The sequence below is a fragment of the Salmo trutta genome, unplaced genomic scaffold (genome assembly GCF_901001165.1).
Source record: "Salmo trutta unplaced genomic scaffold, fSalTru1.1, whole genome shotgun sequence".
Classification (NCBI taxonomy): domain Eukaryota; kingdom Metazoa; phylum Chordata; class Actinopteri; order Salmoniformes; family Salmonidae; genus Salmo; species Salmo trutta.
The window spans coordinates 287,496-307,495 of record NW_021822695.1 but is presented as its reverse complement, the minus strand read 5'-3'; the positions used below and the strand labels follow the sequence as shown (position 1 = coordinate 307,495).

Sequence of the window (20,000 nt, the reverse complement as noted above, 5' to 3'; positions counted from 1 at the left end):
CCCTAACCCTAAACCCCTAACCCTAACCCTAACCCTAACCCAACCATCCTTCCTCAGTACCCTGATATTCCCTAACCCAACCCCTAGCCCTAACCCTAACCCAACCATCCTTCCTCAGTACCCTGATATTCCCTAGCCCTATCCCTAAACCCCTAACCCTAACCCTAACCCAACCATCCTTCCTCAGTACCCTGATATTCCCTAGCCCTAACCCTAAACCCCTAACCCTAACCCTAGCCCTAACCCAACCATCCTTCCTCAGTACCCTGATATTCCCTAACCCAACCCCTAGCCCTAACCCTAACCCAACCATCCTTCCTCAGTACCCTGATATTCCCTAGCCCAACCCCTAGCCCTAACCCTAACCCAACCATCCTTCCTCAGTACCCTGATATTCCCTAGCCCTAACCCAACCCCTAGCCCTAACCCTAACCCCTAGCCCAACCCCTAGCCCTAACCCTAACCCAACCCCTAACCCAACCATCCTTCCTCAGTACCCTGATATTCCCTAACCCAACCCCTAGCCCTAACCCAACCCCTAACCCAACCATCCTTCCTCAGTACCCTGATATTCCCTAGCCCAACCCCTAGCCCTAACCCTAACCCCTAGCCCTAACCCTAACCCAACCATCCTTCCTCAGTACCCTGATATTCCCTAACCCAACCCCTAACCCTAGCCCTAACCCAACCCCTAGCCCTAACCCTAACCCAAACCCAACCATCCTTCCTCAGTACCCTGATATTCCCTAGCCCAACCCCTAGCCCTAACCCTAACCCAACCATCCTTCCTCAGTACCCTGATATTCCCTAACCCAACCCCTAGCCCTAACCCTAACCCAACCATCCTTCCTCAGTACCCTGATATTCCCTAGCCCAACCCCTAACCCTAACCCAACCATCCTTCCTCAGTACCCTGATATTCCCTAGCCCAACCCCTAGCCCTAAAGCTAAACCCTAACCCCTAGCCCAACCCCTAGCCCTAGCCCTAACCCAACCATCCTTCCTCAGTACCCTGATATTCCCTAACCCAACCCCTAGCCCTAGCCCTAACCCCTAGCCCAACCCCTAGCTCTAACCCTAACCCAACCATCCTTCCTCAGTACCCTGATATCCCCTAACCCAACCCCTAGCCCTAACCCTAACCCAACCATCCTTCCTCAGTACCCTGATATTCCCTAACCCAACCCCTAGCCCTAACCCAACCATCCTTCCTCAGTACCCTGATATTCCCTAGCCCTAACCCTAACCCAACCCCTAGCCCTAACCCTAACCCCAACCCCTAGCCCTCAGAGTATGGCTGCTCCAAAACAACCCAGGCATTAGTGAAAACATTCTCTCTTCGGCCAATCAGGAAGAAGCAAGATAACTATTGGTCTGAAGCCCATCCCTAGGTACCACAGGGGTTTATTGTGACCAGCCACTAAGAACTATGGGTAATGTAGTCCTGTGGCCAGCCACTAAGAACATTAGGTAGTGTAGTTCTGTTGCCAGCTGCTAAGAACTCTTGGGTAGTGTAGTCTTCCCTAGGCTTACAGATGGTCAGAGTTGGGGATGTGGAGTCCTATACTGTACTATATTATACTACACTATTCTAATATAAACCACTGTGTTTCAGATCATCAGGGTAGGTATGATACCATAACAACAGTAGACATATTGTTATACTATACTATAATATACTATACTAGAATATACTATGTTATACTATACTAGCCTGTATATAAACCGGTGTGTTTCAGATCATCAGGGTAGGTATGATACTATAACAACATTAGAGGACATATTGTTATACTATACTATACTACACTATCCTATAAAATACTATACTATAATACACTATAATATACTATACTATACTAGCCTGTATATAAACCGCTGTGTTTCAGGTCATCAGGGAAGGTAAGATACTATAACAACATTAGAGGACATATTGTTATACTATACTACACTATACTATAAAATACTATACTATAATACAATATAATATACTATACTATACTATAATACACTATAATATACTATGTTATACTATACTGGCCTGTATATAAACCACTGTGTTTCAGGTCATCAGGGTAGGTAAGATACTATAACAACATTAGAGGACATATTGTTATACTATAATATACTATACTATACTATACTATGCTATGCTATACTATGCTATGCTATGCTATGCTATGCTATGCTATGCTATGCTATGCTATACTATGCTATACTGGCCTGTATATAACCGCTGTGTTTCAGGTCATCAGGGTAGGTAAGATACTATAACAACATTAGAGGACATATTGTTATACTATACTATACTACACTATACTATAAAATACTATACTATAATACACTATAATATACTATACTATACTATACTAGCCTGTATATAAACCGGTGTGTTTCAGGTCATCAGGGAAGGTAAGATACTATAACAACATTAGAGGACATATTGTTATACTATAATATACTACACTATAATATACTATGCTATACTATGCTATGCTATGCTATACTATACTATGCTATGCTATGCTATGCTATGCTATGCTATGCTATACTGGCCTGTATATAAACCACTGTGTTTCAGGTCATCAGGGTAGGTAAGATACTATAACAACATTAGAGGACATATTGTTGTACTATAATATACTATACTATGCTATACTATGCTATGCTATGCTATGCTATACTATACTAGCCTGTATATAAACCACTGTGTTTCAGGTCATCAGGGTAGGTAAGATACTATAACAACATTAGAGGACATATTGTTATACTATCTCACCCACCTTAATGGGGATCCTTTTGGTGTGGCGATGCCGTATCCTTTAGAGTCCAGGTTCCCTCCCACCTTCATGGTGTCGCAGGGTTTCCTCTGCTCGATGTACTCGTTCATGGTGGACTCCAGAAGGTACGCGTACTTCCCCTTGGACTTCCTGACTCTCAGCACCCCCTCCGCTGTCTTCTTCACAAACGGAGACGGCTCTGCCGACTTCATGTACTGCCACATCTTGTCAAACAGTGCTATCTTTGACCTCTGTTGAGAGACAAGACATTATTAACTACACTCTAACCTCTACACCCGCCACATCTTGTAAAACAGCAATATCTTCGACCTCTGTAGAGGGACAACACATAAGAACTACACTCTAACCTCTACACCCGCCACATCTTGTAAAACAGCAATATCTTCGACCTCTGTAGAGGGACAACACATTAGAACTACACCTTAGGGTAGGACGGTATACCGTATTTTACTATATACAGGTGTTGATACACAGACCAGTGTATTTTACTATATACAGGTGTTGATACACAGACCAGTGTATTTTACATTATACAGGTTTTGATACACAGACCAGTGTATTTTACATTATACAGGTTTTGATACACAGACCAGTGTATTTTACATTATACAGGTTTTGATACACAGACCAGTGTATTTTACATTATACAGGTTTTGATACACAGACCAGTGTATTTTACATTATACAGGTTTTGATACACAGACCAGTGTATTTTACATTATACAGGTTTTGATACACAGACCAGTGTATTTTACATTATACAGGTTTTGATACACAGACCAGTGTATTTTACATTATACAGATTTTGATACACAGACCAGTGTATTTTACATTATACAGATTTTGATACACAGACCAGTGTATTTTACATTATACAGATTTTGATACACAGACCAGTGTATTTTACATTATACAGGTGTTGATACACAGACCAGTGTATTTTACTATCTACAGGTTTTGATACACAGACCTGTTTGGGTTGTTACTTTACATTCTATAAAGGTATTTCAATGTTTGACTTGTTTTGGATGAAACAACATTTTAACCTCCATACAGTTTTCTGTTTCTAAAACTACAATCTGTAACAAACAGTGGACTGCGTTTTGTAGAAACCCTTTGCCGAAGTTTCTAAAAAATGTCATTGCTTAGAAGGAGGGCGATTTGAGCTTCTGCACACACACACACACACACACACACACACACACACACACACACACACACACACACACACACACACACACACACACACACACACACACACACACACACACACACACACACACACACACACACACTGCACACACTGCACACACTTCACACACACTGCACACACTTCACACACACACACACACACACACGCACACACTTCACACACACACACACACACACATTTCACAGAGTAGGCAAATCCTAACGGAAATATGCAAATAAATGCTAGAACATGCCAATAGGATCTCACTAGCTCGTGCTTGGCTCCGCCCACTACGATTAGTTTGCTCCTGTTGGAGACGATAGGCTCTGGTCTATCTTGGGTTGGTCATAAAAATACTGGATACCAGTGGCAGTAGTGTAGGCCAAGATCAGCATTCTGATTGGCTGGGCCTGGCTCCCAAGTCAACATCAAATCAAATGTATTGGTCACGTGCACATGGTTAGCAGATGTTATTGGTCACATGGTTAGCAGATGTTATTGGTCCATACACATGGTTAGCAGATGTTATTGGTCCATACACGTGGTCAGCAGATGTTATTGGTCCATACACATGGTTAGCAGATGTTATTGGTCCATACACATGGTCAGCAGATGTTATTGGTCATATGGTTAGCAGATGTTATTGGTCACCTGGTTAGCAGATGTTATTGGTCCATACACATGGTTAGCAGATGTTATTGGTCCATACACATGGTTAGCAGATGTTATTGGTCACCTGGTTAGCAGATGTTATTGGTCACATGGTTAGCAGATGTTATTGGTCACATGGTTAGCAGATGTTATTGGTCCATACACATGGTTAGCAGATGTTATTGGTCCATACACGTGTTTAGCAGATGTTATTGGTCACATGTTTAGCAGATGTTAATGAGAGTGTAGTGAAATGCTTGTGTTTCTAGCTCCGACAGTGCAGTAATATCTAACTAGTAATATCTAACAGTTTCACAGCATAAACCCAAAAATACACGTAAAGTAAGGAATGGATTATGAATATATACACACCCTAACCCCTACACCCTAACCCCTACACCCTAACCCCTGCTTCCTAGCCTCTACCCCTACACCCTAACCCCTACACCCTAACCCCTACACCCTAACCCCTACACCCTAACCCCTACACCCTAACCCCTATACCCTAACCCCTGCTTCCTAGCCTCTAACCCCTACACCCTAACCCCTGCTTCCTGGCCTCTAACCCCTACACCCTAACCCCTGCTTCCTAGCCTCTAACCCCTACACCCTAACCCCTGCTTCCTAGCCTCTAACCCCTACACCCTAACCCCTACACCCTAACCCCTGCTTCCTAGCCTCTAACCCCTACACCCTAACCCCTGCTTCCTAGCCTCTATCCCCTACACCCTAACCCCTGCTTCCTAGCCTCTAACCCCTACACCCTAACTCCTGCTTCCTAGCCTCTAACCCCTACACCCTAACCCCTGCTTCCTAGCCTCTAACCCCTACACCCTAACCCCTGCTTCCTAGCCTCTATCCCCTACACCCTAACCCCTGCTTCCTAGCCTCTAACCCCTACACCCTAACCCCTGCTTCCTAGCCCCTAACCCCTACACCCTAACCCCTGCTTCCTAGCCTCTAACCCCTACACCCTAACCCCTGCTTCCTAGCCTCTAACCCCTACACCCTAACCCCTGCTTCCTAGCCTCTTACCCCTACACCCTAACCCCTGCTTCCTAGCCTCTAACCCCTACACCCTAACCCCTGCTTCCTAGCCTCTAACCCCTACACCCTAACTCCTGCTTCGTAACCTCTAACCCCTACACCCTAACCCCTGCTTCCTAGCCTCTAACCCCTACACCCTAACCCCTGCTTCCTTAGCCACTAACCCCTACACCCTAACCCCTGCTTCCTAGCCTCTAACCCCTACACCCTAACCCCTGCTTCCTAACCTCTAACCCCTACACCCTAACTCCTGCTTCCTAGCCTCTAACCCCTACACCCTAACCCCTGCTTCCTAGCCTCTAACCCCTACACCCTAACCCCTGCTTCCCAGCCTCTAACCCCTACACCCTAACCCCTGCTGCCTAGCCTCTATCCCCTACACCCTAACCCCTGCTTCCTAGCCTCTAATCCCTATACCCTAACTTCTGCTTCCTAACCTCTAACCCCTACACCCTAAACCCTGCTTCCTAGTCTCTATCCCCTACACCCTAACCCCTGCTTCCTAGCCTCTAACTCTAACACCCTAACCCCTGCTTCCTAGCCTCTAACCCCTACACCCTAACTCCTGCTTCCTAGCCTCTAACCCCTATACCCTAACTCCTGCTTCCTAGCCTCTATCCCCTACACCCTAAACCCTGCTTCCTAGCCTCTAACCCCTACACCCTAACCCCTGCTTCCTAGCCTCTAACCCCTACACCCTAACCCCTGCTTCCTAGCCTCTAACCCCTACACCCTAACCCCTGCTTCCTAGCCCCTAACCCCTACACCCTAACCCCTGCTTCCTAGCCTCTAACCCCTACACCCTAACCCCTGCTTCCTAGCCTCTAAACCCTATACCCTAACTCCTGCTTCCTAGCCTCTATCCCCTACACCCTAAACCCTGCTTCCTAGCCTCTAACCCCTACACCCTAACCCCTGCTTCCTAGCCTCTAACCCCTACACCCTAACCCCTGCTTCCTAGCCTCTAACCCCTACACCCTAACCCCTGCTTCCTAGCCCCTAACCCCTACACCCTAACCCCTGCTTCCTAGCCTCTAACCCCTACACCCTAACCCCTGCTTCCTAGCCTCTAACCCCTACACCCTAACCCCTGCTGCCTAGCCTCTATCCCCTACACCCTAACCCCTGCTTCCTAGCCTCTAATCCCTATACCTTAACTTCTGCTTCCTAACCTCTAACCCCTACACCCTAACCCCTGCTTCCTAGCCTCTATCCCCTACACCCTAACCCCTGCTTCCTAGCCTCTAACTCTAACACCCTAACCCCTGCTTCCTAGCCTCTAACCTTTACACCCTAACTCCTGCTTCCTAGCCTCTAACCCCTATACCCTAACTCCTGCTTCCTAGCCTCTATCCCCTACACCCTAAACCCTGCTTCCTAGCCTCTAACCCCTACACCCTAACCCCTGCTTCCTAGCCTCTAACCCCTACACCCTAACCCCTGCTTCCTAGCCTCTAACCCCTACACCCTAACCCCTGCTTCCTAGCCTCTAACCCCTACACCCTAACCCCTGCTTCCTAGCCTCTAACCCCTACACCCTAACCCCTGCTTCCTAGCCTCTAACCCCTACAACCTAACCCCTGCTTCCTAGCCTCTAACCCCTACACCCTAACCCCTGCTTCCTAGCCTCTAACCCCTACCAGTTATAGTCTTTCACTAACAGTTCATTGTGGGCATTGAGGCGTGTGAATGTGTCTGATCGTATTGATGTGTGTATTACGCTTTATTGATGTGTTTATGAGAGTGTGTGATATCATACAGGGCCATATTGATTGTGTGTGTGTGTGTGTGTGTGTGTGTGTGTGTGTGTGTGTGTGTGTGTGTGTGTATTGAGTGTGAGCGATATCATACAGGGCCATATTGATGTGTGTGTGCCAGGGTATTGGCAACCATTTTGGATTTGGAGTTATTTTTGACTCGCATCGTTGGGACGGGCTCGTAACCAATTATTTAATGGTAAAGTCTACACCCGTTGTATTGGTGGAGCTATATCGGGCTCCTGAGTGGCGCTGCGGTCTAAGGTGCTGCATCGCAGTGCTAGAGGTGGCACTACAGACCCTGGTTCAATTCCAGGCTGTATCACAACTGGCTGTGATTGGGCGTCCCATAGGGTGGTGCACAGCGTCGTCCGGGTTAGGGTTTGGCCGGGTAGGCCGTCATTGTAAATTGCCTAGTAAAATAAAAGTATTTGGCGCATGTGACAAATACAATTTGATCTGATTTTGGTTTATGGATTGGAGTCTGACAGCTGTCCGTCTAGCCCCACACTGCTCTGGTCTGACAGCTGTCCATCTAGCCCCACACTGCTCTGGTCTGACTGACTGCTGTCCATCTAGCCCCACACTGCTCTGGTCTGACAGCTGTCCATCTAGCCCCACACTGCTCTGGTCTGACTGACTGACAGCTGTCCATCTAGCCCCACACTGCTCTGGTCTGACAGCTGTCCATCTAGCCCCACACTGCTCTGGTCTGACAGCTGTCCATCTAGCCCCACACTGCTCTGGTCTGACTGACTGCTGTCCATCTAGCCCCACACTGCTCTGGTCTGACAGCTGTCCATCTAGCCCCACACTGCTCTGGTCTGACTGACTGACAGCTGTCCATCTAGCCCCACACTGCTCTGGTCTGACAGCTGTCCATCTATATACAGGGCATTCTGAAAGTATTGATTAGGCCTGTCCTGTCAGATCACAGCTATATACAGGGCATTCTGAAAGTATTGATTAGGCCTGTCCTGTCAGATCACAGCTATATACAGGGCATTCTGAAAGTATTGATTAGGCCTGTCAGATCACAGCCATATACAGGGCATTCTGAAAGTATTGATTAGGCCTGTCAGATCACAGCTATATACAGGGCATTCTGAAAGTATTGATTAGGCCTGTCAGATCACAGCTATATACAGGGCATTCTGAAAGTATTGATTAGGCCTGTCCTGTCAGATCACAGCTATATACAGGGCATTCTGAAAGGATTGATTAGGCCTGTCAGATCACAGCTATATACAGGGCATTCTGAAAGTATTGATTAGGCCTGTCCTGTCAGATCACAGCTATATACAGGGCATTCTGAAAGTATTGATTAGGCCTGTCAGATCACAGCTATATACAGGGCATTCTGAAAGTATTGATTAGGCCTGTCAGATCACAGCTATATACAGGGCATTCTGAAAGTATTGATTAGGCCTGTCAGATCACAGCTATATACAGGGCATTCTGAAAGTATTGATTAGGCCTGTCCTGTCAGATCACAGCATTCGGAAAGTATTCAGACCCCTTAATTCTTTCCACATTTTGTTATGTTACAGCCTTATTCTAAAATGTATTAAATTGTATTTTTTCCTCATCAATCTATACACAATACCACATAATGACAAAGAAAAAAACAACAGTTTGTAAATGTATTAAAAATAAAAAACTGATATCACATTTCCATAAGTATTCAGACCCTTTACTCAGTACTTTGTTGAAGGACCTTTAGCAGCGATTACAGCCTCCAGTCTTCTTGGGTATGACGCTACAAGCTTGGCACACCTGTATTTGGGGAGTTTCTCCCATTCTTCTCTGCAGATCCTCTCAAGCTCTGTCAGGTTGGATGGGGAGCGTCGCTGCACAGCTATTTTCAGGTCTCTCCTGTGATGTTCGATCGGGTTCAAGTCCAGGCTCTGGCAGGGCCACTCAAGGGCATTCAGAGACTTGTCCCAAAGCCACTCCTGTGTTGTCTTGGCTGTGTGCTTAGGGTCATTGTCCTGTTGGAAGGTGAACCTTCACCCCAGTCTGAGGTCCTGAGCGCTCTGGAGCAGGTTTTCATCAAGGATCTCTCTGTACTTCGCTCCGTTCATCTTTCCCTTGATCCTGACTAGTCTCCCGGTCCCTGCCCCTGAAAAACATCCCCACAGCATGATGCTGCCACCACCATGCTTCACTGTAGGGATGGTGCCAGGTTTCCTCCAGATGTGATGCTTGGCATTCAGGTCAAAGAGTTCAATCTTGGTTTCATCAGACCAGAGAATCTTGTTTCTCATGGTCTGAGAGTCCTTTAGGTGCCTTTTGGCAAACTCCAAGTGGGCTGTCATGTGCCTTTTACTGAGGAGTGGCTTCCGTCTGGCCACTCTACCATAAAGACCTGATTGGTGGAGTGCTGCAGAGATGGTTGTCCTTCTGGAAGGTTCTCCCATCTCACCAGAGGAACTAGAGCTCTGACAGAGGGACCATCAGGTTCTTGGTCACCTCCCTGACCAAGGCCCTTCTCCCCCGATTGCTCAGTTTGGAACTTTGTGGTTCCAAACCTTTTTTGGTACCCTTCCCCAGATCTGTGCCACGATACAATCTTGTCTTGGAGCTCTACGGACAATTCCTTCGACCTCATGGCCTGTTTTTTTGCTCTGACATGCACTGTCAACACTGTCAACTGTGGGACCTTACATAGACAGTTGTGTGCCTTTCCAAATCATCAATATCTGAAGGATGATCAACGGAAACAGGATGCTCAGTTCAATTTTCGAGTCTCATAGCAAAGGGTCTGAATACTTACAGTATATACAGTACATAGACTGCCTGTGCTGAAGACCTGCCTAGGACTAAAGCAGAGCAACTAGCAAGGTACTGCTCTGGTATGGACAGACAATCCTTCTTGATGTTGGACAGCCGAGCTGTGGGGAGAACAAAGGGGCTTTTTGTGTCCTTGAATCTGAGACCTTTGAAATGTTTCAATCCTTCTTGATGTTGTGTGTGAGTCTGTCTGTCTGTCTGTCTGTCTGTCTGTCTGTCTGTCTGTCTGTCTGTCTGTCTGTCTGTCTGTCTGTCTGTCTGTCTGTCTGTCTGTCTGTCTGTCTGTCTGTCTGTCTGTCTGTCTGTCTGTCTGTCTGTCTGTCTGTCTGTCTGTCTGTCTGTCTGTCTCTGTGTGTGTGTGTGTGTGTGTGTGTGTGTGTGTGTGTGTGTGTGTGGTGTGTGTGTGTGTATGTGGTGTGTGTGTGTGTGTGTGTGTGTTGGTGGTGTGTGTGTATGTATGTGTGTGTGTGTATGTGTGTGTGTGTGTGTGGTGTGGTGTGGTGTGGTGTGGTGTGGTGTGTGTGTGTGGTGTGTGTGTGGTGTGTGGTGTGTGGTGTGTGTGTGTGTGTGTGTGTGTAACCCACCCTAAAGAACTCCTTGGTAGAGCCAGAGTCCAGGGTCCCGTAGGCGATCTCCGTCTGTTTAGCCAGGTCCTCTGCTCCCTCTATAGGGGAGACCATCCTCTCCACAGTGAGGAAGGCAGCCAGGTTGGCCGTGTAGGAGGAGATGATGATTAGAGTGAAGAACCACCACACACCACCCACTATACGTCCTGATAGAGACCTGGGGAGATATAACCACACACAGTCACACACCACACACAGAGAGAGAGAGACAGAGAGAGAGAGAGAGAGAGAGAGAGAGAGAGAGAGAGACAGAGAGAGAGAGAGAGAGAAAGACAGAGAGAGAGAGAGAAAGACAGAGAGAGGTAGAGAGAGAGAGAGAGAGAGAGAGAGACAGAGAGAGAGAGAGGGAGACAGAGAGACAGAGAGAGGGAGACAGAGAGAGAGCGAGACAGAGAGAGGTAGAGAGAGAGAGAGAGGTAGAGAGAGAGAGAGAGAGTAGAGAGAGAGAGAGAGAGAGAGACAGAGAGAGAGAGAGAGAGAGAGAGAGAGAGAGAGAGAGAGGTAGAAAGATAGAGAGAGAGAGAGAGGCAGAGAGAGAGAGAGAGAGGTAGAGAGGTAGAGAGAGAGAGAGAGAGAGAGAGAGAGAGAGAGAGGCAGAGAGAGAGAGAGAGAGAGATGTAGCCTGGTAGACCCGTAGCAAGGAGAGAAACGGGAATATGCAGCAAAAACACGGTACCCCTCCAAGAGGCAGGAAAAGGAAGTGACATCATGCATTGACGGCCCCAGGGTGGTGGATATATGCTAACCTGACCTTTGACCTCTGATCCCTGACCTGTGGTTATGTGGTGGTCCTCGTCTTCTCTCCTCTCGCTCCTCCCCTCTTCTCTTCTCTCCTCCCCTCTTCTTCTTTCCTCTCCTCGTCTCCTCTCCTCTCATCTCCTCTCCTCCACTCTTCTCTCCCCTTCTGTTCTCTCTCCTCTCCCCTTCTTTTCTCCTCCCCTCTTCTCTTCTCTTCTCTCCCCTTCTCTTCTCTCCTCTCCCCTCCTCACTTCCTCTTTCCTCTTCTCTCTCCTCTCTTCTCCTCTCCTCTCCTCGTCTCCTCTCCTCTCATCCCCTCTCCTCTCCCCTTCTCCTCTCTTCTCTTCTCCCCTTCTCCTCTCCCCTTCTCCTCTCCTCTCTCTACTGATGTGAAATTCCAGGCTAGGTGATGTTAACTGTTAAACATAGGCACCCAGACACCCTAACCCCTACTTCTAAACCCCTCAACTCTAACACCCTAAACTACCTCCTCTCTTCTGATCAGTAGTCTGGACTGAGACACAGGGAAAGTTGTTTAGGAGAGCTAGTAGCTAGAATCAGTTAGCATTAGAGCTAATGGCTAGAATCAGTTAGCATTAGAGCTAGAGGCTAGAATCAGTGAGCATTAGGTGTAGCAGCTAGATTCAGTTAGCATTAGAGCTAGAGGCTAAAATCAGTGAGCATTAGCGCTAATGGCTAGAATCAGTTAGCATTAGGGGTAGCAGCTAGAATCAGTGAGCATTAGAGCTAGAGGCTATAATTAGTTAGCATTAGGGATAGCAGCTAGAATCAGTTAGCATTAGATCTAGAAGCTAGAATCAGTGAGCATTAGAGCTAATGGCTAGAATCAGTTAGCATTAGAGCTAGAGGCTAGAATCAGTTAGCATTTGGGCTAGCAGCTAGAATCAGTTAGGTTTAGAGCTAGAAGCTAGAATCAGTGATCATTAGAGCTAATGGCTAGAATCAGTTAGCATTAGGGCTAATGGCTATAATTAGTTAGCATTAGAACTAGAAGCTAGATTCAGTGAGGATTAGAGCTAGCAGCTAGAATCAGTTAGCATTAGAACTAGAAGCTAGATTCAGTGAGGATTAGAGCTAACAGCTAGAATCAGTTAGCATTAGAACTGGAAGCCAGAGGTCGGGTTTAAAGCTAGCGGCTAGAGGTCAGAGGTCAGGGTTAGCGTAAGCGGCAGGAAGTGAGGTCAGCATATACACACCAGCTCCAGGAGGAAGGGGGGCTGCCAACACAGCTAGCCACGTTACCTAGCAACAGGACACCAACCTTGGGGAGATATCACAGCCTTGCTGCATAAAGGCTCCTAGAGAGAACCACAGAGAGTTAAAGATCCCAAACTCATTAGAGGATTCGCTGGTGGGCAGCTGGCCATCCTCATACTCCTCCATGTGCCATTCATACGGGCTGAACCGGCTCACCAGGAACAGCACTACGCTCACGCCGATATAGGCAAACACTATACACATCCAGATCTCATAGGCCAACGGGTCCAGGAAGGAGAACACCCCGGGTTTAGACTTCTGGGGCTTCTTGATCATGATGGAGATGCCCAGAGACATGAACGGCTTGGAAAAGTCGATCACCTCCTCTCGGACCAGGGTGATAGTGAGAGGAGCCACGGCTATGTCTGCTTTCTACAGGGAGGGGGGCAGGGGGGAGAGGGGGAGGAGGGGGAGGGGGAGGAGGGGGAGAGGGGGAGGAGGGGGAGAGGGGAGGAGGGGGAGAGGGAGAGAGGGGGAGGAGGGGGAGAGGGGGAGAGGGGAGAGGGGAGGAGGAGGAGACGGGAGGAGGGGGAGAGGGGAGGAGGGGGAGAGGGGGAGGAGGGGGAGAGGGGAGGAGGAGGAGACGGGAGGAGGGGGAGAGGGGAGGAGGGGGAGAGGGGGAGGAGAGGGGAGGAGGGGAGAGGGGAGGAGGAGGAGAGGGGGAGGAGGGGGAGAGGGGAGGAGGAGGAGGAGGGGGAGAGGGGAGGCAGAGAGTTACTTAGTTCTTGTGTCCTTAGGTACTAGTTTCACAATAACAACAGAGATCAAAGGTTAGAGGTCAGGGTCCTTACCCCGTACACCAGCTCTCCAACCATCCCGTTCCAGATCTTGGTTTCAGCGTCTCGAGCTCCGTACTTTCCATCTCCCACAATCCTTAGCTGGTAGCGTATCCCACAGTGCTTAGCGATCTCTGCTGCCAGGTCTACGCAGTAGCCTTCGTAACGGTCGTTGTCTAGGAACAACTCAGCATTCTTCTTTAGCATCACGTATGGGGCTTCCTGCAACACACACACACACACACACACACACACACACACACACACACACACACACACACACACACACACACACACACACACACACATACACTGTTACCAGGATGTCTTTAAAGATGACCATCTTTCTTGTCATTTGAACAACCACCCACCACCCTTCACCACCCTTCACCACCCACCACCCTTCACCACTCTTCACCCCACTTCACCACCCTTCACCACCCACCACCCTTCACCACCCTTCACCCTTCACCACCCACCACCCTGCACCACCCTTCACCACCCTTCACCACCCTTCACCACCCCCCACCACCCTTCACCACCCTTCACCACCCATCACCCTTCACCACCCTTCACCACCCTTTACCACCCTTCACCACCCACCATCCTTCACCACCCACCACCCTTCACCACCCTTCACCACCCACCACCCTGCACCACCCTTCACCACCCTTCACCCCCCTTCACCCCCCTTCACCACCCTTCACCACCCTTCACCACCCCACCACCCTTCACCACCCTTCACCCCCCTTCACCCCCCTTCACCACCCTTCACCACCCTTCACCACCCACCACCACCCACCACCCTTCACCACCCACCCCCCTTCACCACCCACCACCACCCACCACCCTTCACCACCCTTCACCACCCTTCACCCTTCACCACCCTTCACCACCCACCCCCCTTCACCACCCACCACCCTTCACCACCCTTCACCACCCTTCACCACCCACCACCCTTCACCACCCTTCACCACCCACCACCCTTCACCACCCTTCACCACCCACCACCCTTCACCACCCACCCCCCTTCACCACCCTTCACCACCCTTCACCACCCTTCACCACCCTTCACCACCCTTCACCACCCACCACCCTTCACCACCCTTCACCACCCTTCACCACCCACCACCCTTCACCACCCACCACCCTTCACCACCCACCACCCTTCACCACCCACCACCCTTCACCACCCACCACCCTTCACCACCCACCACCCTTCACCACCCACCCCCCTTCACCACCCACCACCCTTCACCACCCTTCACCACCCTTCACCACCCACCACCCTTCACCACCCTCACCACCCTTCACCACCCACCACCCTTCACCACCCTCACCACCCTTCACCACCCACCACCCTTCACCACCCTTCACCACCCTTCACCACCCACCACCCTTCACCACCCTTCACCACCCACCACCCTTCACCACCCTCACCACCCTTCACCACCCACCACCCTTCACCACCACCCACCACCCTTCACCACCCTTCACCACCACCCACCACCCTTCACCACCCTTCACCACCCACCACCCTTCACCACCCTTCACCACCACCCACCACCCTTCACCACCCCACCACCACCCTTCACCACCCTTCACCACCACCCACCACCCTTCACCACCCTTCACCACCCTTCACCACCACCCACCACCCTTCACCACCCACCACCCTTCACCACCCTTCACCACCCACCCACCCTTCACCACCCTTCACCACCCTTCACCACCCACCACCCTTCACCACCCTTCACCACCCTTCACCCCCCTTCACCACCCTTCACCACCCACCACCCTTCACCACCCTTCACCACCCACGTCGTTACCAGGATAGTTGTGACGATAACAGTCTTGTTCTCCATCCCATTAGTGTCGTTGGGGAAGATGTCTAGTTTAGTCACCACCATCTTGTCCACTTCATTCCAGTAGCCGATCTGAAAACACACACACACACGTGCGCGCACGCGCACGCACGCGCGCACACACACACACACACACACACACACACACACACACACACACACACACACACACGCACACACGCGTAAACCTGTAGCGTCGTTCCAATCAACTAATCACCAATAGCATGTGCAGCTGAATCAGGTGTGTTGGTGCTGGGCCTCTGATAGGAGGGAAGGGCATTGGCCTATCAAAGATGGGCAGAAACTGCTTCTCCAATAGAAATCCCTGATCACAACGTCATGGCGACGTCGGCTCGCTCATGGGGGGGGGGGTCGGTCGTCTGGAGCCAAACTGAGCATGTGCAGGGCGTCAGATCAAAGGCACTTTCATATAAAGTAGTTTTTGAGGAAAATGAAAAGGTGTCAGTCACTCTAACGAGGTTGGTTGGAGTAATGACATGTTCAGCTACTGAAGACATTTCGCCTCAAATCAGGGTTGGGCCTTTAGATTTGGAGAAAATTAACAACTAAGAAATCATTTTTCACTTCTCTCATTGACTTCTCAAACCCCAAACCCTGGTCTGGCCTGGTCTGGTCTGACCTGGTCTGGTCTGGGCTGGTCTGGTCTGGCCTGGTCTGACATGGCCTGGTCTGACATGGCCTGGTCTGGCCTGGTCTGGTCTGACCTGGTCTGGCCTGGTCTGACCTGGTCTGGCCTGGTCTGACCTGGTCGTTGTCTGACCTGGTCTGGTCTGGTCTGACCTGGTCTGGCCTGGTCTGGTCTGGCGTGGTCTGACCTGGCCTGGTCTGGCCTGTTCTGGTCTGGTCTGGCCTGGTCTGACCTGGTCTGGTCTGGTCTGGCCTGGTCTGGTCTGACTTGGTCTGGTCTGGTCTGGTCTGACCTGGTCGTTGTCTGGTCTGACCTGGCCTGGTCTGGTCTGGCCTGGTCTGGTCTGACCTGGTCTGGTCTGGCCTGGTCTGACCTGGTCTGGTCTGGCCTGGCCTGGTCTGACCTGGTCTGGTCTGGCCTGGTCTGACCTGGTCTGGTCTGACCTGGTCTGACCTGGTCTGGCCTGGTCTGGCCTGGTCTGACCTGGTCTGGTCTGGCCAGGTCTGGTCTGACCTGGCCTGGTCTGGTCTGACCTGGTCTGGTCTGGTCTGACCTGTTCTGGCCTGGTCTGGTCTGGCGTGGTCTAACCTGGCCTGGTCTGGTCTGTTTGGTTTGTTTTGCAAGCTTCCCAGAAGTCTCGCGATGTTGAGCCTCTGGGTTTAGAAATGCTTGTGGGCCTCCCTCTCTGGATAAAAATAAACATCAGTCTTTCTTCTAAACTAAGCTAGAGCTGTTTTTACGGCCATGTTTCTATCACCTAAACTCGATGCTAGCTAGCTAAGCTAGGCTAATATTTGTAAAGCAAGCATGCTAGGTAGCTAAATATTATGACAAAAAAAAGCTTTGTTTGTTGCCAAAGAGATTGCTTGCTAAGACATATGTACAATCAAAGAAATATATTGTAACGACCCGGTATTGTGTTCTGTGTTTGTGGGTGTGTTATGGTTCTCATGGCTACTAGCAGGGGTTAAATATGTCAGGACAGAGGGAAAGGTTAATAAAAATTTGACAACATTTAGCCATCTAATGTTAGCTTGTAATTCAGAGTTGAAACACGCTAGCTAGCTAATATAAACGAACAGGGATTGAAAGCTTGTCCTCTGATGTGTTTGGTCAGCCTGCTAGCTAATAGCCAATCCCAAGGCAAGCAAGGTTAGGAATCTAGCTAGCTATGCTAGCGATGATGCTAACCGTTTAGCTAGCTAGCAAGTTAAACATTTGGCTAGCTGTGGCCATGGCAAGCAAGGTTGGATATTAAGCTAGCGAACTCTCTTGTTATGCTAGCGATGAAGCTAAACATTTAGCTAGCTAGCAAGCTAAACATTTGGCTAGCAGGCATGGGGAGTACGGGGTAACATTAGTTACAGCATGGTGAGGGTAAATTCTTTCTTCAACATCTTGCTAGCTAGCTAGTTGTAGCAAAGCTAGCTGCACAGTCGCATTACATGACATAATTTCTGTTCTGGAGGCAGTGGAAACACAGTTCAAGCTAGCCCCAACTCAGGTTGACTTCCAAGAGGCTTTAGATACAGCAGTTTCTTTCTGGAATTCAGAGGTGCGCTACAACGGGACTTTCTCTTGCTTTGAATTCATTTTTGCAATTTGTTCCAGTCATTGGCAGCAGAGAACTTGAAGGAAAGGCGGCCAAAGGAGGTGTTGGCTTTGGGGATGACCAGTGAGATATACCTGCTGGAGTGTGTGCTACAGGTGCGTGTTGTTATCGTGACCAGTGAGCTGAGATAAGGCGGAGCTTTACCTAGCAGAGACTTATAGATGACCTGGAGCCAGTGGGTCTGGTGACGAATAGGTAGCGAGGGCCAGCCGACGAGAGCATACAGGTCGCAGTGGTGGGTAGTATATGGGGCTTTGGTGACAAAACGGATGGCACTGTGATAGACTGCATCCAGTTTGTTGAGTAGAGTGTTGGAGGCTATTTTGTAAATGACATCGCCGAAGTCGAGGATCGGTAGGATGGTCAGTTTTACGAGGGTATGTTTGGTAGCATGAGTGAAGGATGCTTTGTTGCAAAATAGGAAGCCAATTCTAGATTTAACTTTGGATTGGAGATGCTTAATGTGAGTCTGGAAGGAGAGTTTACAGTCTAACCAGACACCTAGGTATTTGGAGTTGTCCACATATTCTAAGTCAGAACCGTCCAGAGTAGTGATGCTGGACGGGCGAGCAGGTGCAGGCAGCGATCGGTTGAAGAGCATGCATTTAGTTTTACTTGTATTTAAGAGCAGTTGGAGGCCACGGAAGGAGAGTTGTATGGCATTGAAGCTCGTCTGGAGGTTAGTTAACACAGTGTCCAAAGAAGGGCCAGAAGTATACAGAATGGTGTCGTCTGCGTAGAGGTGGATCAGAGAATCACCAGCAGCAAGAGCGACATCATTGATGTATACAGAGAAGAGAGTCGGCCCGAGAATTTAACCCTGTGGTACCCCCATAGAGACTGCCAGAGGTCCGGACAATGCTGATTGACTGAATGTAAGGAAGTGAATAGGCTGGTGAATGTTAATTGGCTCATTGTAAGGAAGTGAGTGTGCTGGTAAATGCTGATTGGCTGTACCTTAACTGGTCCAGTGTTCTTCAGTTCCATCACGTTGACGGAGTAGTTGACTCTTTTACCATACTGGTCAAACTGGATATTACCTGTCAGCCCATCCACACGCACCTACACACACACACACACACCACACACACACACACACACACACACACACACACACCACACACACACCACACACAAACACACACACACACACACACCACACACACACACACACACACACACACACACACACACACACACACACACACACACACACACACAGTATTTTACCCCATCCATATAAAACTACACAACACACAAGATCATTGAAAACCCTAAACCACGCTAACAGCTGTTTCTATGGTAACCTGTTTGAGGGCGCGTTCTATCTCCATCCCTTGAGACCAGGGCACTGCCGGATTGGCCAGGCAGTCCCCGTTATTGCCACGACGACTGAAATCGATCCGCTGCTTGGTGAGTGTCCGGAACGCTTCGGTCATAACCTGGACCGCATCATAGGTCAGAGCTGATGTGTACTGGAGAGAGAGAGAGAGAGATGGGGAGAGAGAGAGAGAGAGATGGGGAGAGAGAAAGAGAGATGGAAAGATTAATATATATTGAGAGATAGAGAGGGAGAGAGAGAGAGAGAGAGAGACAGAGAGAGACAGAGAGAGAGGGAGAGAGAGGGAGAGGGAGAGAGAGACAGAGAGGGAGGGAGATGGAGAGATGAAGAGAGATGGAGAGAGAGAGAGACAGAGAGAGAGAGAGATAGAGAGATGGAGAGAGAGACAGAGAGAGAGGGAGAGAGATGGAGAGATTAATATATATTGAGAGATGGGGAGGGAGGGAGGGAGGGAGATGGAGAGAGATGGAGAGAGAGAGAGGGAGAGAGATGGTTAGAGGTTACTGTACATCTACATGGTACTCCTTCCTGTACTGTATATTGATATTGATCACTGCATTGTTGTGAAAAGAGTGTGATGATGATGTAATACTTGTGCTGTTCTAATAACTGATTTCTGTGTTCTATTTATATGCTGTTCTAATAACTAATTTCTGTGTTCTATTTATATGCTGTTCTAATAACTCATTTCTGTGTTCTATTTATATGCTGTTCTAAGAACTCATTTCTGTGTTCTATTTATATGCTGTTCTAATAACTAATTTCTGTGTTCTATTTATATGCTGTTCTAATAACTCATTTCTGTGTTCTATTTATATGCTGTTCTAATAACTCATTTGTGTGTTCTATTTATATGCTGTTCTAATAACTCATTTC

The 20,000-nt window shown here is 48.9% G+C and overlaps 1 protein-coding gene across 5 annotated transcripts in view; it reads right to left on the bottom strand.

Annotated features, from left to right (window-relative positions):
* Positions 1–20,000, bottom strand: part of LOC115183660 (glutamate receptor 2) — a 111,260-nt gene that overhangs the window by 15,603 nt on the left and 75,657 nt on the right. For all 5 annotated transcript variants that reach the window (XR_003874043.1, XM_029744768.1, XM_029744769.1 and 2 more), the window contains exons 7-13: positions 19,090–19,257; positions 18,740–18,844; positions 15,486–15,593; positions 13,672–13,878; positions 12,885–13,252; positions 10,823–11,021; positions 2,781–3,028 (exon numbers count right to left, since the gene is read on the bottom strand). Coding sequence is in view for 4 of the 5 variants with exons in the window: in XM_029744768.1 (XP_029600628.1) it covers positions 2,781–3,028; positions 10,823–11,021; positions 12,885–13,252; positions 13,672–13,878; positions 15,486–15,593; positions 18,740–18,844; positions 19,090–19,257 (1,403 nt within the window). In the remaining variant the exon portion in view is untranslated. The remainder of the gene's footprint in view (positions 1–2,780; positions 3,029–10,822; positions 11,022–12,884; positions 13,253–13,671; positions 13,879–15,485; positions 15,594–18,739; positions 18,845–19,089; positions 19,258–20,000) is intronic.